Here is a 17379-nt window from a genome sequence, read left to right as displayed (position 1 = left end):
GCGCGTGCTGCCAGCACCACCTCGTGGCTGCGCCGGCCCCGTTCAGCCCCGCCCGCTCCTGCCCGCTCCTGCCTCCTCCCGTGCCCGCGGGCGGCTCCGGTGCCCCCTCCCAGTCCTCTTCTCCCGCCCGGAGCGGGCCCGGCCACGGCGATGGGCCGGATCGCTGCCCCAGCACAGGGCTGAGCCGGGGGCCCGATCCCGGGGAGCCCCAGCGGGGGCAGATGACGGGGACCCATCACCTCCCACGGCTGCTCCGGGGCAGGGACCCCCTGCCAGAACACGCACCCCCCCGGCATACACCCCAACTTGCAACATGCACACCCCAGCACAGCGCATACCCCACCGCCATGCTCACCCCATCCCCATGTGCCCCCGGGCACGGTGCGAGCACCCCAATAGGTTGTGTACCCCATGGTGTGCACCCCATGTTTGCCACCACCTCCTGCCCCGCAAGCGACGTGCCCTCCTCCAGCAGCGACTCTCGGGGTGACACAGGCTGGCAGCGGGGTGCAGGGCTCCAAGCCATCGTGCCCCAAAGCGCTGCCACCCCTGCCTGCACCCACAGGGCAGCCAGCTGGGCCCTCACCCCGGCGTTAGGGCTGTTTAATACAGCCCCTTTCCTCCCCCTCCCGCACACCCAGCACATGTGTCAGGAAAAACCCCAGAACGACAAATCTGACAGGTTTATTCCAAACAAGACTTTATTAACAAGGGGCCAGGCCAGCGCAGCCTGCGGGAAGCCCGAGCTGTGCTCCAGCGAGGCCCAGGGACCCGTCCTCCCGCGGGGACGGCTGGGCAGGAGAGCCCTGGAGGAGCTGGGGCCACCGCCAAGGCTGGGGGGATGCAGCGGGACGTCTGCCTCCAGCCACAAACCCCCAAGATTCCTTTTCCTCTAGGCTGTTTGGGGAGGCAACACCGGTCGGGTCCCGGGTCCCGATACACGGCTGGGCCCCAGAGCCCCTCCAAAAGGCACCACGGTCCCGGGGCACCAAGCGAGACAACAGCAGCTAGTGAAACCCAAACCCTCCCAAGGCACGGCAGTGGTCTCCACTAGGAGAAGAGGGTATGGAGGCACCGCCAAAGGCACTAGACAAACATGGAGATGATAAGAGGTTTAAAAACACCCTCAAGTCTTTCTCAGCCCTTGCTGATTTTCCCCGCTTGGCACTTCATCCCTTGCCAAATAAAACAACAGACTTGCAAGAAGGCACAACCCAGCACAGCTGCTCCTGTGCACAAAACCCGAGGCTAAGGCAGAGCTGGGGTTGTCCCCAGCCTCGAGGAACAAGGATGCGGTGGCTCCGACCTGGCAGCGGGATGCCTGAGGCCACCTCAGCTGAAGTCCCGGTCCGGCAGCACCAGTGGAGCCACCAACGTCCAGAGGTAGAGCAGGAGCCCGGCCCAGCTGGAGCAGATCTTCACCCACACGGCCGTCCAGGGGCTCGTCAGCACCTGCAAGCTCTCGTCCGGCCTGAAACAGCAAACACGCGGGTGGCACCCATCACTGCACTGCACCGGCGGGGTGGCATCCCCCTGTGTGTCCCGAGCACGGCGGGCAGCCACCGCGCTGGGGAGGGATGGGGGCTGTGAGCACCAAGCCATGGGTGCAAGGCAAAGAGCATGGAGGAGAGAGCGGAGGCGCCCTGTGCTTGCAGCCACGCAGATCCCTGCAGCCACTCAGCTCGCCCCAGGGATCATAGAATCATAGAATGGGTCGGGTGGGAAGGAACCTTAAAGATCATCTTGTTCAACCCCCCTGCCCTGGGCAGGGACACCTCCCACCAGCCCACGTTGCTCCAAGTCCCGTCCAACCTGGCCTTGAACCTCTCCAGGGATGGGGCAGCCACAGCTTCTCTGGGCAACCTGGGCCAGGGGCTCACCGCCCTCACAGCAAAGAATTTCTTCCCCAGATCTCATCTAAATCTCCCCTCTTTCAGTGTAAAACTGTTCCCCCTCGTCCTATCATTACATTCCCTGATCCAGAGTCCCTCCCCAGCTTTCCTGTAGAATCACAGCATGATTCCCCGCTGCAGCAGCCTACAGCGCCCCACATCCCAAGGGATGCCAGGCTGCAGCCGAGGATGCCGCAGCAGGGAGCTGATGAGCCCAGGCACAACCTGCCATAGGCAGCCCTATGCCACTTAAAAATAATTAACGCTGATTAGAGCGCACGTTAAGTGGGCTTGCACCCAGGCGCATCGCAAGCAAACAGCTCTGCCCAGCACAAGAGCAGGGAGGGCGCCAGGAGAGGGGGATGCAGAGGAAGGGGGACAGTCCCCAGTCCCCGCGGGGGCTCTGCCCACCTGTACCAGTTGGTGAGGGTCATCATGATGTAGAGGGCGGCGAGGAGGAGGCAGAGGTGGAAGAAGGTGTAGTTGTAGGCCACGCCGTCCTGCTCGTTGTCATAGGCGCGGTGGAGCCCGCTCTCCCCGGCCCCCGCCTCACTGCCTGCCCCGGCCCCGCTCTCCTCCGTCAGCATCAGCTTGTTGACCTGGGGGTGGTCCGAGGAGCGGACGCTGTGGGCAGAGGGACGGCAGGCTCAGGGCTGCCCCCCAGCCTGAGCTCAGCCCCCCATGCCCACCCGCCTGGGGATCATAGCATCATAGAATCATAGAACCATAGGGTGGGAAGGGCCCTCTGGAGACCATCCCGTCCAACCCCCTGCCAGAGCAGGGTCACCCACAGCAGGTGGCACAGGAACGCCTCCAGGCAGCTTTGGAATGTCTCCAGAGACGGAGACTCCACCACCTCTCTGGGCAGCCTGTGCCAGGGCTCTGACACCCTCACAGCAAAGAAGTTCCTCCTCGTGTTTAGGTGGAACTTCCCATGTTCCAGTTTGTGCCCGTTACCCCTTGTCCTGTCCCCAGGCACCACTGAGAAGAGCCTGGCCCCATCCTCCTGACACCCACCCTTTCAGTATTTATAAGTGTTGATAAGATCCCCCCTCAGCCGTCTTTTTTCCAGACTGAAGAGACACAAATCCCTCAGCCTTTCTTCATCAGAGAGATGTTCCAGTGCCCTCAGCATCTTGGTAGCCCTTTGCTGTCCCCTCTCCAGCAGTTCCCTGTCCTTCTTGACCCGGGGAGCCCAGAACTGGACCCAGCACTCCAGGTGTGGCCTCCCCAGGGCAGAGCAGAGGGGGAGGATGACCTCCCTCCACCTGCTGGCCACACTCTTCTTGATGCACCCCAGGATGCCATTGGCCTTCTTGGCCACAAGGGCCCATCGCTGGCTCATGGTCACCCTGCTGTCCACCAGGACTCCCAGGTCTCTTTCCACAGCGCTGCTCTCCAGCAGGTCACCCCCAACCTGTCCTGGTGCGGGGGGTTATTCCTCCCCAGGTGCAGCACCCTACACTTGCCCTTCTTGAATTTCCTGAGGTTCTTCTCTCAGAGCAGGGTGCCCTGCAGAGCCATCCCTGGGACAAGCAGGGCATTTGGGGGACGCAGCTTGTGCAGAAACCCTAAAAGTTGCGACCACAAACACGCAGGGCAGCCTGCCCTGTCCCTGGGGACCGGGATGGCTTTGCAAGAGGCACTTAGTGACAAAAACCCTGGAGCAAGCTGTGACCTTCCCTCCAGTGTGGCTTTTCCACCTGACATCCCCCTGCTCCGGGCAGGCAGAGGGACGGTGCGGACCCCAGGGACATGGGCCACGTCCTCACCTGATGAAGAGGGTGCAGAGGATGAAGATTATCAGTCCCACGATGCTCGGGGCGTCCCACCATGTTGTCAGCGTCTGGCTGGCCATCGCCGAGCCGGTGCTGTTTCTCACCAGCAGCGTGGGGTTACAGGTCTGGGCTGGGGGGGGACACGCAGGGCGTTCAGCACATTCCCCCAGAGACCCAAGGGGGGCACAGCACCCACCCCAGTGTGTGGTCCTGTCCCGTGCACCCCGAACCCGAACCCAAGGCCGCATCCTGCTTACTGGGTACGTTGGCCAGGGCGGACCAGGTGACGTAGATGGTGTAGAGGGTGATGAGAGACGCCTGCAGCAGCCCCGAGTGCGGCTGAGCATCCTGCGAACACAACGGCGGGTGCTCAGGGCTGGTCCTACACCCCGCGGTGACATGCCCACCGGCCTCCCGGCTGCCCCCCGCCGCCTCACCTGGACCTTGGGCAGGATGGACACGGCAGAGACGACGAGGCAGAGGATGAGGTTGATGCTGATGAGGACCTTGCCCTCCGTGCAGCCCTCGGGCTTGGTGTAGTAGACGTAGAGCAGCACTATGGCCGCAATGGAGGCGGCGTAGAAGATGAAGGTGACGACGCAAAGGGCTGGGGGAGAAAGCAAAAAGGAAAGAGGCTGGAGCGGAGCCCTGAGTCCCCACCAGCTCAGTGTCACCCACACCCAGGATGAGCGTCCCCATCCCCAGACCCTCTGCGTCAGCTGTACCGACCTGCGTACCAGCCCTTGGCGTTGCTCTCGCCCGCGTTGCGCAGCCACAGCTGGCTCCAGGAGTGGGCGAAGTCGATGAGGAGGACGAGCTGGATGAGGATGAAGAGGAAGGAGCCAACCACACCGAAGTAAAACCAGACTTGAGGGGAAGAGAAAAACCAGTTAGAAGCAGGGATAACGGGAACTTGGCAATAGCAGGGGCACACGGCAGGATGCCAACTCCAGCCCCGGGTTCAATCCCGTGCTGAGGGTTAACCCAGAGACGCAGAAGATGACGGGGGCAAGTCCTCACCTGAGGTGAAGGCACCGTCGGGGATGTAGAAGGCCCCCACCGTGATCCCCACCAGCACCAGGAACTTGAAGAACCAGAAGCTGTAGGAGAAGAGAGGAGGCATGGTCTGCAAGGGGGAACCCAGTGGGGAAGGGGGGGGTCTGCCCCCACACCAGCATCCCCCCAGGGACAAACGCTCACCCATTCTGCACGGCAGCTCGCGGGTCCTTGCTGCTGCGCACACACACCATGATCATGGCGAAGAGGAAGAAGAAGGCAGCCATGGCAAAGCCCATGCGGTACACGGCTTTGTGGCCCAGGAAGCTGCTGCAGTCGACGTGGGTCTGGACCCCCAGGACTGACCCACTGCCTTCACAGAAGCCGGGAAGCTGCAAAGGCGACAGGAGGGTGAGCATCACCCCAGCATCTCGCACCCACCACGAGCCCTGGTGCCACCAAAGGTGGGCCAGCCCATGACTGCTCCAATGCCACCCGTAAAGCAAGAGGCTGGCCTGCTTGGGGACAGTGGTGGGGTGACACGGCCAAAGCCACCCTGCAGGTCAGTGGAAAGCTGGGATGAAACCAGCATTTCCCAAAAAGCCTAGCCCAGCCTTCGCATTAGCTCAGCATTAGTCCCCTGCATCTGAAGGCCCATCTCCATGTCTTGCAAGTCACTTGGCGAGTTGAACCCCAAAAACGGGATGTAGGAAACTTTCCTGGGAGACATCTGGGAAAACTAGATAATGCATGAAGTTATCCCACTGCATTTTCCCCTCCGTGGAAAACCAGGCTCAATAACACCCTCTCCCAGTGCGATGCTCAGAGAAAAAGGAAGAGAAGCAACACCATGCCCCAAAAATTCACTTTCTGATTCGGGCTTCAGCCTCACGTACCCACCATGAGCTAAACCTCTTCCCTCTGGTGACCAAGCCCAGCGACCTCCGGGAGTTATTTACCTTGTGCAGCTCCTTCTCCACACCGGGGATTATCATAATGATGGACACGAGGGTGCCGAGGAAGAGGAAGAAGGTGAAGAGGAGGCGGGAGATGGTGGAGTTCTTGGTCGAGGGGCAGCAGCCGCAGAGCAGGCATGGCGCGGAGCCGCAGAGACAGGACACCTGCAACAAGAACATCCCTGCGTCAGAAGGGTTGAAATTGGCCCCAAAGCATGTGCTCAGGTCAAACCCTTAGGGAGATCTGCCTGGAAATCCACACCGCTGTGCCAGGGGCTTTGCTTACAGCTTCTCGCCAGCCAGCATCGCAACCTGCAGCCCGCGGGACCTCGTGGAAATGGCCCTGAATCCCCCCAAAAAGTTGCCGAAAACCGAAAGAGCCGCGGGAACAGGTTCACTGCAATAACCAACCGACTTGGAAAATGACACCAAGGGTCCTGGAGACACCCTCATCTTCTTTTTTGGTCCCCAGGAACTGCACGTACAAAAAGGGTCTGGTCCAAACAAAGCACCACCCCGCAGGAGACTCCTTTCTTTACAAAATAGAAGAGTTTGCAAAAGAATTTCAGGCTGCCTTTTCAATCTAATACAGGATGGGGAAAACACTGACATCAGCATCATGGGGGAATTCGCTTGTTCTGCCATCCTTCCCCCTGACCAAAGGCCACTTTACAGGTGGGGAAACTGAGGCACGGCATCCCTGGGAGTTCCGTGGTGGGTCCTGGCTTCCCAAATCCAGCATCGTCAGCGCTGCCGGGTGCACCCTCACTCCTCACTCCATGGCCGTGCCAGAGCTGGGAACTGGGGAAAAGCCAGCTTAACGGAACCCAACCTTACTGCCCAGCAAAACGTCGGCGGGGATTTCCTGCACGACGGTTGTGCAGAATAAGGCTTGCAGGGAGGAAAAAGGAAATTTTTATTAAACTATATTCTTAGACTTCCCTGGCTCCTGCAAGCCATCATGAGAGGAACACTGGGGAGATGCTGCTTGCATCCCAGCGGCTGGGCTGGGCTGGGCTGGGCTGGGCTGAGTTGAGTTGAGTTGAGTTTTTACTGCTCGGTTGTACACTGTTCTCACCAATTTGTCCAACAATTTGGATATTCAACCCTCTATTTAATACCTACAAGGTGTGGGAGTGCCCCAATCCCTCGCCTTAGTGGAAGAACGGCTGCAGGGGTTTTGCATAACAGGTTTGACAGCCCACGATGGGGCAGGAATGAAGGATAGGGCCGTAGCCAGCCCTGACTGTGGCATCCCTCATCCGGATGGGGAAGATTTTCAGCCTCTTAATCACCCACGTCAGTCCAGGGGATCTCCCGGCTCACTGCCACATCCTGAAATCCCTATTTTCCCAAAACAGGGTGAAGTCGGAGAATAAACAGGACTTTTTCAGGCAAGAGAATGGAAGCAGCTTTTGGGGATGGCCTGTCACTGCTGGGTCACTAATCCACTACGTCATGCGAGCAGAAGGTCCCATGTTAAATATTTGGGGAAAAAAATAGGGGAATAAGGTGTCTCTCGGGTTTGCATTGAAGATGCTGCACTCTCGGGAATTTTCGGGGTTGGTTGGGGAGGTAAAATCAACACGTCCCATCAAGGCAAAGCAAAGCCCTCCCGGCCACCGAACCAGGAGCCAGCGCTGACCCCAAGTAAACGAACAGATGGGCTAAAGTGCTAAATAAAACCTCAAAGGACCCAAAAACTAAATTAAAATGAAATACCCAACGCTGCCCCACTCCCCACAGTGTGAGCAGGAACAGCGGGGCTCCTGGGACACACAGCCCAAGCAACGCAACAGCAAAATACACCCCAAGGTCCTCTAAAATAAGGAAACTTGAGGCTACTTCCCTTTTCTTTTTAATGCCTCGCTGAAGCCATCACAAGCCCACAGCCCCCCCGACCCCGTCCCACTCCCACGCACCGGCCCAGGGAGCAAGGACAAATCCCCAAGCAGGTGCTGGCAAGCTCCCAGCTACAGGTATCGCCTAGAGACCAACGGGAATTCAATATTTGGAGTTTGTTTAAGACACTACAGCTTCGCTTTCCAAATATTTTTCTCTAGCTCAAGTGCATTCCCATATCCACTTATTTCAAAATTTACAGCACCGGGCATTTTTAACTCCTGTAGCAGAGCCAGCCTCTTCCCAAGAAATCCTGCGACCATCTCTGCTCCTCAGCAAACTACTTTCCCTCTCTTTACAAGCAAACTTCATTGATTTCTTTTGCTTTCAATACTTCATTTCTTCCCTTTGAACAGCTCTTCGTCTCCTGCACTCGAGACACATCAGCCGTCCAGATGCGCTTGCAAGCAGAAGGGTTCAGCTCTCTCCCACTATTGCACATGTTTTGGGTGTTTATTATGGCTATGTACTTCCTAATTATGCCCAGCAATCGATATTCATTAAATATCGCTCAGTAGCAACTCAAATATACGTTTCTCATTGTTAAATTTAGCGGAAAAAATGGACGTGGCAGAAAAGAAGGCCAGATGTTGAGCCACTGTGTGAGCAGGACATCAAACCCGCGGCTCCCTCAGCAGGGATGCTCACGGATGCTCCTGCGCGATCACTTTCATGCCCCCGAATCGCTAGAGGTGGCTTTGAATTTCTTTTTTAAACATAAGCACATCATCATTTGAGAAAAAACCACCTCCTTCCTGATTTATTCCTCTTTCCCCACGTCCCAGCCCCATACCCCAACCCCACCAGGGGCTGTGCTGAGCTGACGGTACCCACGGGCGCCCTCGCATCCCACAGGGACCCTCATCCCACCTCTCCAGGAGCTGCTCAAGGGACATCACTGCATGTTTTCCACTTGAAAGCAGGAAAAAATGGCCTTCAATTAGAGATTGCTTCCTTTCAGGCTCATTAAATGCACCACTTGCACAAGAACGCACTTAAAATGGGCCCGCGTTATCGTATTTCCCCTTCAAATAAAAAAAAAAAAATAGAGAACAACAACAAAAATCCTTTTTAATGCAGAATTACTGCATTATTTGACCTGACTTAGCAAAGCACCTTAGTGCACCCTTAACTTGAAGCACACGGTTCCTCCAGCTCCTCTCTCCTCTCACTGCCAACTGAAACAAAAAGCACCACTCCCCAAAATCACTGAAACCGGCCTGGAAAACCATGAGGTTTGTTGTTGTTTAGGAGGTTGTTGGATTTGGGGGTTCAGCCCCACGTCCAAGCATCACTTAAGACCTGCGGGAGGCACAGCCCTGGGTATCATATTTTCCTCGGGCCCGGGGCGGGTGGGGGCGGGTGGAGGGGTGTCCGTGATGGAGCGGGGCTGAAGGGAAACCCTTGCTCCAGATGCAGCCTCCAAACCCTGTGGCTGACCGCTGGGAAAGCTGCAGGTGGATGAGGTGGCTTCTAGCATGAGGTTTTTGGGAGCCCGCAGCAGCCCTGGAGCCTGCCGGAGGTTTATTCTCAAGGAGGACTCTTACAGGGCATCCCCTCTAAGCACCTCTGCAAAGGACGTGGATCCCTTGTGCCATGCGCTAACGTGACCTGCTGCCCGGGCACCGCTCGAATTCAGTCTTTTTCTTTAAAAAGTGAGGGTTAAGAGGAAGGAAAACCCTCCCACGCTAAGGCAGCGCTGAAAACACTCTGATACACCTCCTTTCAAAGACTTTCAAAGACACCCGTGAGGATGAAGGTGGCCAACGGCCAAAGAGCAGGATGGAAAAAGCCAACGGAGGGAAGTGGCTGCAGCGGGAGAGCAGTGGATTAATGAGGAAGCATCGGTTTTCAGCCGCTGCAGATGAAAGATTAATCTCTCCAGTTTCACTATCGACTTCCTCATTAAATCCAGCTCACCTCCAGCACGACTCGCACCTAAGGGCTGCTGTGTCTCCCCTGCCCGGTGACTGGGAGAGCACAGCCGGAGCTGGACAAGCACTGCCCACCCAGTCCAACACAGGGAGATGCAACAACATGAACACAACTACACCAAATCAACACCACTAGCCCAACAACACCAACCCAACTACACCAACCCCAACAACACCCCTCCAACAATACCACCCCAACAACACCAGTCCAACTACAGCAAGCCAACAACACCTCCCACAACACCATCCCAACAACACCATCCCAACAACACCATCCCAACAGCACCATCCCAAACTACACCCCTCCAACAACACCATCCCAACAAGACCATCCCAACAACACCAACCCCAACTACACCCCTCCAACAACACCATCCCAACAAGACCATCCCAACAACAGCAATCCAACTACACCAGTCCAACTACGCCAACTGAACAACACCTCCCCCAACAACACCATCCCAACAACACCAGACCAACTACACCAACCCCAGCAACACCCCTCCAACAACACCACCCCAACACCACCAGTCCAACTACACCAGCTGAACACCACCAGCCCACCTACACCAACCCCAACAACACCTCCAAAACCACACCACCCCAACAACACCCCAACAACACCAGTGCAACTACACCAACCCAAGTACATCAAATCAACCCCACAACCCCAACACCACCAGCCCAACTACACCAACCCAACAACAGGCCCAAAACCACACCACCCCAACACCACCCCAGCAACACCAGTCCAACTACACCAACCCAACTACACCAAATCAACCCCACAACCCCAACTACACCAGCCCAACTACACCAGCCCAACACCACCAGTCCGACTACACCAACCCCAACACCACCCCCGCAACAACACCACCCCAACTACACCACCCCAACAACAGCCCCGCAACAACACCACCCCAACTACACCACCCCAACAACACCAGTCCAACCCCACAACCTCAACTATGCCAGTCCAACTACACCAGCCCAACACCACCAGCCTAACTACACCAACCCTAACTACACCAGTCCAACTACACCAACTCCACCCCACAACCCCAACTACCCCAGTCCAACTACACCAGTTCAACCACACCAGCCTGCCACCACCCCACCAACACCCCCAGCCCAACTACACCGGCCGAACAACACCAACTGAACACCACCAGCCCGACACCACGTCTCCTGCCAGCCGCCCTCGCCCCAGCAAACCCAGGGATGCAGAGACTGAGTCAACCAAAAGCAATGCCGAGCAACCAGTCTTTATCTCCTGTTAAATTAATGACCCGGCCGGTTAATCAGTACCAAACCCCCAGGGCCAGGCACAGGCTTGGGAGGCGGGTGACTCTCAGGTCTGGCAGGTGGCTTCGCACTGGGACAAAGGAGGCTGATAGGTCCCACAAGGTGCCCAAACCATGGAGGGGGCTGCACGCGCCCCCGGGCTTTGCTTTGGCAAGCTTCTGCTGGCAAACACCAGCCCTGGCCCCCAAGGAAGGCAGCTCGAGACGACCGCGGCGCGCGTGGCAGCGGTGGGCAGAGTCTGGCGAATCGCTGGAGGCGGGGAAAGGGAAATTCTTCTTGCGGCATGCAAAATTCCACTCGGGAACAGACTGTAGAGTTTCAATGGGACAGCGCTGAAGGGACTGGCAATCTGATGCCGCGTCGAGTCAAATGATGCGGGCTGACCAGAGTTAGTTCTGATTCTCTTGTTAAAAATGTAAAAAAATACAAAGATCGGGAAGTTTTGTTTGATTTTGGGGGTGGGGTTTTTTTCCTCTGTTGTGGTTTTTCAGTTCAGAATTGAGCTAAAACACCCCTTTAGTCAACCAGTTCCACTGGAAGGAATTGGAGAACTACATCTATGTAGCAACTCTAGTCCGTTACCACAGCCTGGGCCAGAATTTGGGGGGAAAAAATAGAGAATTAGGCCAGAAGCCTCCCCAGCCCTGCTCTGGGGAGCAGCTCCCAGCTTTTCTGATACCTGCCCGTAAGGAAAAGCACGGGACATGCATTACAGACAAAGGCCTTGCAGACACACCACCCTCCGTCCGATTTTACGTTTCAAAACCTTCTGTTCGTTAAACCTCCAAAACTTTGAGGTCAAGTTGTGAAACCGGCCCCATTTCCAGGTTTCTAGGCCGGCGGCTCCCGGGTTGGTTTCGCAGCCCTGCGCTGGCCCCGTGCCCGCAGGTGAGGCAACGCCAGAACGGCAGCGCCGGCCGTGGGCAGCTGCCTGCGTCACTGGGCACGGCACCGCGAGTCACGCACCCGGCGTCACCGGGCACGGCACCGCGAGTCACGCACCCGGCGTCACTGGGCACGGCACCCCACGCAGAGCCCCCCACCTGCGGACCCACACCCCCTGCTCCCAGCTCCTTCTCTTACTCTGTTCCCCACTTTGGGGGTCAGCAGTGAGAGCCAGGCAGGAGCCCCGGCCTCTTGGCATCGTGTGGGTGCTGTGGGGCGTCAGCCCCTGCTTCCCCCTGGTGCAGCAGGACGGATGTGTCAGGGCAGGGTGGCCAGGGCCCCCCCCTTATAGGGCATAACTCCCCGAGCTGCCCTTGTCCCCCAGTTGCACTGAGGTGCACCACTCTGGGCACCCTCAGACCCCAGGTTCCCCCCAACCATAATGTTCATGAGCCCCCCAGTTCCCCGGAGTGAACCCTCTGGGTCTCCCCTGAGCACCCCCGGCTGCAGTGGGATGCCCTGCTCCGGGTGCCTCTTGCATCTCTCTGGGTGCATCCCCAGGGGAGTCCCCTGCACCCCCCCCAGGCAGAGAGGGGTGCTTCCCGCCAGGGGTCTCCTACATCCCCTGCGTACGCAAGGGTGCATCTCTCTGGGTGTCCCCTCCATCCCTGCAGACACAGAGGGGTGCATCCTCCAGGGGGGTCCCCTGCATCCCCTGCGTACACAGGAGTGCATCACTCCAGGTGCCCCCTCCATCTCCCCAGACACAGAGGGGTGCATCCCCCGGGGGGGTCCCCTGCATCCCCCTGGCTACACTGGGCTGCAACCCCCCGGGTGTCTTCTCCATCCCCCCAAGACGCAGAGGAGTGCATCCCCTGGGGGGTCTCCTGCATCCTCCACATACACCAGGGCGCATCCCCCCGGGGGTCCCTGCATGTACACAGGGCTGCAACCCCCGGGGCGCACCCTCCGGCCTTCCCTTGGGATCCCCCGCGTCTCCTCCGCCCCCCCGGCTGTACCGGGGCACATCCCGGGGGTGTCCCTCGCGTCTCCCGGGGCCTCCCCTGAACCCTCCTCCGGCTCCGCAGCACCAGCGACTCCCCCGCCCCCGGGCCGCGCCCGCCGCTGCGGCGTTGGGAACCGGCGCAGCCCCGCTCCCCCCTCCCGGTTCCTCCGGTCCCCTCTCGGTCCTCCCGCTCCCCTCCCGGTGCCCGGGCCGGGGGGCACTCACGCAGCTGAGCAGGGAGCAGACGCCGAGACAGGCCCCCATGGTGCGGCCGCGGCTCCCGCCGGTTCCCGGCTCCCCGCTGCCCTCCGCCGCCGCCTCCGCCGCGCTGGCTCCGCCCGCGCCGGCCCCGGGACACAGAGCTCGGGGCGCGTCGCTGCCGCCGCGCCTCCCCCGGGGCGGCCTCTGCGGCGGGGCGGGGGGAGCAGCGCTGGGGCCCTCCCGAGCACAGGCAGGGGGGAGAGGATGGCTGGCGAGCAGCCCTGGGAGAACGACTTGGGCGTGTTGGCAACGTGCGCTGGCAGCCCAGAACCCCCCGCAGCCTGGGCTCATCCCCAGCGGCGTGGGCAGCAGGGCGAGGGGGGGATTCTGCCCCTCTGCTCCGCTCTGTGAGACCCCCCTGCAGTGCTGCCTCCAGCGCTGGGGCACCAACAGCAGAAGGACACGGAGCTGTTGGAGCGGGGCCGGAGGAGGGACACAAAGATGCTGGGAGGGCTGGAGCCCCTCTGCTGTGGGGACAGGCTGAGAGAGCTGGGGGGGTTCAGCCTGGAGAAGAGAAGGCTCCGGGGAGACCTTCCAGCCCCTTCCAGGCCCTCAAGGGGCTCCGGGAAAGCTGGGGAGGGACTCTGGAGCAGGGAGGGGAGCCATGGGACGAGGGGGAACGGGTTCAAACTGAAAGAGGGGAGACTTAGGCGAGATATTGGGAAGAAATTCTTGGCTGTGAGGGCGGTGAGCCCCTGGCCCAGGTTGCCCAGAGAAGCTGTGGCTGCCCCATACCTGGAGGGGTTCAAGGCCAGGTTGGCCGGGGCTTGGAGCAACGTGGGCTGGTGGGAGGTGTCCCTGCCCAGGGCAGGGGCTGGCACCGGATGAATTTTAAGATCCCTTCCAACCCAAACCATTCTATGACCACAGGGAAGCCCCTCCATCCCTGCCTGAGCCCCTCAGACTGGGGAATCAGCACCCTCGGACCCTCCTTCACCATTTACCACTGAGGGGACCCCACCGACACCATGAGCCCAGTCCAGAGCGGGGACTCTGGGATGCCCCCGGGTCTGGGAGGATGCCCAGGCCCCCACTGCCGGGGCTCTCCCTCCCCTGAAGCAGCCTGCAGGAAGGGGTCGACTGCTCTGAAGGTAGCTCAGGGTCCTTAGGGGTGTTTGCTGCAAACTCAGTCCCCTTGGAAAGGCCAGATTGGATCCCCACTGACGCTTGTCCCCAGAGCAGGTGATGATGCTGCGGGGAGTCAGGGGTCACCTGCCACCTGGGACCAGAGAGAAATTAGTGAAGCCCTGTGATTCTTCACGGTTGAATGCTGAGTGTGCAGCCAGACGTGGCCTTACTGAGAGCTGCTGAGGGGAGGCACGGGATCAGTAACTGCACCTGAGGCCTGGGAAGAGCAGAGTGCTGGGCTACTCCTGGCCATGAATTCCTACAAGGCCAACACATCCACTAGCTCCAACACACATACTCGCTCCGGTATACCACCCAGCTCCAGCACACCCACCAGCTTAGCACATCCACCAGCTCCAGCACATCACCCAGCTCCAGCACACCCGCCATCTCAGAATCACAGGATCACAGAATTGTTGAGGCTGGCAGGGAACTCTGGAGATCATCTGGTCCAACCCCCTGCTCAGACAGGACCACCTAGAGCCAGTCGCCAAGGACCATGTCTGGATGTTTTTTTAATATAGAATCATAGAATCACAGACTGTGTTGGGTCGGAAGGGACCTCTAAAGGCCACCCAGTCCAACCCCCTGCAGTCAGCAGGGACATCTGTAACTAGAGCAGGTTGCTCAGAGCCTCATCCAGCCTGGCCTTGAATGTCTCCAGGGATGGGGCCTCCACCCCTTCTCTGGGCAACCTGTGCCAGTGTCTCACCACCCTCCTTTCTATGATTCTATGATTCCAGGAGGGCCCATGGGCTTATTATGTGCAGTATGCTGAAGTGTCCCCTGACCTGATCCTCTTCCACCAAGGGTATGTCTTCCTTGCTCCAGCCTTTCCCCATGGTCTCTGGGACCTTTGGGATTCCTGAAGATTGGTCTTGCAAGTGAAGAAGTAAAGGTGGCATTCGGTTCCTCAGCCTTTCCCATGTCCTGTGGCACCAGATCCCCCATCTCATGGAGCAATGGACCCGTATTTTCCACAGTCTTCCTATTTTCGCCCATAGCAGCCCTTCTTGCTGGTTTTGACAACGCACCTTCCAAATCCAGCAGACCCACCAGCTCCAGCACACCTACCTACCCCTGAACCCCTTGTGGGGCCAGACCCCGTGCGAGGGGCCCGAGGGGCATGTGCCCATGCTGAGCAGAGGGTGGGAGCCGGGGGTGGGCAGGCAGCGGATTTCCCTGCCCGACCGGAGTCTGGCACGTCCGCCCACAGCGGCGAGTGCTGCTCTGCTGCTGGCATGCATAATTCAGGGGCTGAGATAAGCTGGGACGCGCTAGCCCACTTCCAGACCCTAAATTTAGACAGCGGGGAATGTACGTGAGCATGCGGCAGCAGGCAGGCTTTGGGGGGCACAGGGCTGGGGCAGATGGGGAGCCAACACGCCCCCTGTGTCCTTGAGGAAGAGGAGGGTGTCACGCTTCTTGCTCCAGAGGTAAAGCTCCAGGGTTTGGCCTCTGATCAGCGGTTGGCACAAATTAAAAAGAGCTTTTTCTAAGCCTCCGTGGGCTCCTGAACGCTTTCGGCCGGTTGCAGCCCCGCCACAGGAGAGGTCAGCGCCCATAAATCGCTCGCTGATCTCAGCTGTCTCGGGTTGCTTCTCCTTGCAGGAGGTGGCTGGGATGGGCTCTGGGGACGTGCCCAGCCTGGCTGTGTGCGGGCACGGGTCTGCCAGCGCCCACGGGGCAGGCAGCGGCCTCGGGGACATGACGGGCTGGCTCCGGGCACAGCCCCCCGGGTGGGAGGTGGAGGATCTGGCAGCTCCCATCGTTTCCCGGCTGGATATCACAAGCCTGTGACACCCACAGCAGGAGTGTCCTTCAGTGTCCTCCCAGGAAGGGCAAATCAGACAGAGGGGTTTTTGTCCCCTTGGTCCTGCTGTCCCCCTCTGCCTTGCAGGGATGTGAGCACGCTGGCATGCCCGGAGCAGAAATCCCACCGGCTCCATGGTCCCTGGAGGGACCAGTCCTCCCCGCACTGTCCCCTCGTCCCCTTTGATGATGCCGCCAGATGGCAGTGCCGGTATGAGACCGGTGCACACAGCTGCCGGGCATGGGGACGGTGGCTGGGCTGGGTCCCTGCCGGCTCCTGGGTGGCCAAGCAGGGCCCTGGCTGCCAGCAGGGAGAGGGCTCCCCCACAGCGTGTCACAGGGATGTCCCCATGCCTGGCGAGCAGAGGCCACGCCATTGCCACCACCCAGAACATCAGCTCCTCACCGTCCCCGTCTCCGGAGGTGGTTTGGTGGCAGCAAAGGCTGCCCTGGCCCGGAGCGGGACGCAGCGAGGCAGAGAGCAACATGACAGCGCTGTGACAGTCCCCGGTGCACCAAGGACACACTGGTTTTACACCGCCCTACAGGTGGAGAAGAGGAGGAATGGGAGGCGAGGGATGCTGCCACAGCCCAGGGATGTGTGGCTGCCTCCAGCCCCCCCACAACAGACCCCCCCACCCCTGTCCCCCTGCTCAGCAGGGCTGGGAGCATCCTGGGTACCCCTCATAAAACACCTTTTTTCTGCTCTGCCTCCCCGCTCCGCTCCTTCTCCTGCATCCCTGGGGCACGAGGGAACATCTTCTTTCTCCTCCCCCCAGTGCCTGGTTCGTGGTCAGGGTATCATTTTCTGCCGGCCGTGGGGGGATTATAGGGCTGGGGGTGACACCAGACTGGTGGCAAGCGGGGCCAAACGCAGCTTGCCAGGGATGCCCGGGGACCTGGGGGGGAAAACAAATGATCTCATGTGACTGTATCTGGGACAATACCGGCTTAGCCGTGGGCGCAGCCAGAAGGGTTCCTGCTGAGCCCGAGCGATGCTATTCATAGATAAACCTACATCACAGTAATTAATAATAATTAATAATCAAGTCTGTATTTGGAAAACCATCTAAGCCCATCAAGCGCCTTTCCTCCAGAGCATCGTTCTAGCGCAGGCGAGTGCAGGCGTGGCGTGAGGTGCGTTTTTGGGGTGATGATTTGGGGTTTGACAAAGCCCTGGTCCGTGGGCTTGTCCTACCTCCGGTGCCCTGGGGCTCTCCCTGCTCCTGGATGGGGCTTCTGGGGCACCCAGGACCCTTCCCCCGGGCCCCCAGCTGCCAGCAAGCACGTCACAGCCGTGTGTTTTGGGTGCTTGGAGAAACTACCCCAAGATCTCGGGGTGCTGCTCATCCACGCTGGGAGGTGGAGGGGGGGCTGTCCACAAGGGGGGCCAGGAGTGAAGCTGCCCCCCTTTACTGCCAGCAGCATATTTTCTCAGCTGCGCTGCCTCCCTTGGCGTTCCCAGCCCCCCGACGAGAAGGGGGACAAGCACAAAGCCAGGCTGGGATGGGAAGGACAAATGCA

At 59.4% G+C, this 17379-nt stretch overlaps 1 protein-coding gene across 1 annotated transcript; it reads right to left on the bottom strand.

Annotated features, from left to right (window-relative positions):
* Nucleotides 1-679: 679 nt before the first annotated feature.
* On the bottom strand, nucleotides 680-12999 carry SERINC2 (serine incorporator 2). The gene is made up of 10 exons (XM_074563331.1): nucleotides 12880-12999; nucleotides 5626-5787; nucleotides 4871-5058; nucleotides 4691-4770; nucleotides 4400-4537; nucleotides 4108-4277; nucleotides 3928-4018; nucleotides 3665-3800; nucleotides 2304-2516; nucleotides 680-1471 (listed from the first exon to the last, which is right to left on the bottom strand). Exons 1-10 carry the CDS (start codon nucleotides 12916-12918, stop codon nucleotides 1333-1335), a joined length of 1356 nt encoding a protein of 451 aa, XP_074419432.1. The 5' UTR covers nucleotides 12919-12999; the 3' UTR covers nucleotides 680-1332.
* Nucleotides 13000-17379: the final 4380 nt, after the last annotated feature.

Source organism: Larus michahellis, chromosome 19 (genome assembly GCF_964199755.1).
Source record: "Larus michahellis chromosome 19, bLarMic1.1, whole genome shotgun sequence".
In the NCBI taxonomy this organism is placed as follows: Eukaryota; Metazoa; Chordata; class Aves; order Charadriiformes; family Laridae; genus Larus; species Larus michahellis.
Note: the sequence above shows the minus strand (reverse complement) of the source record. Positions and strands in the feature narration are given on the sequence as shown.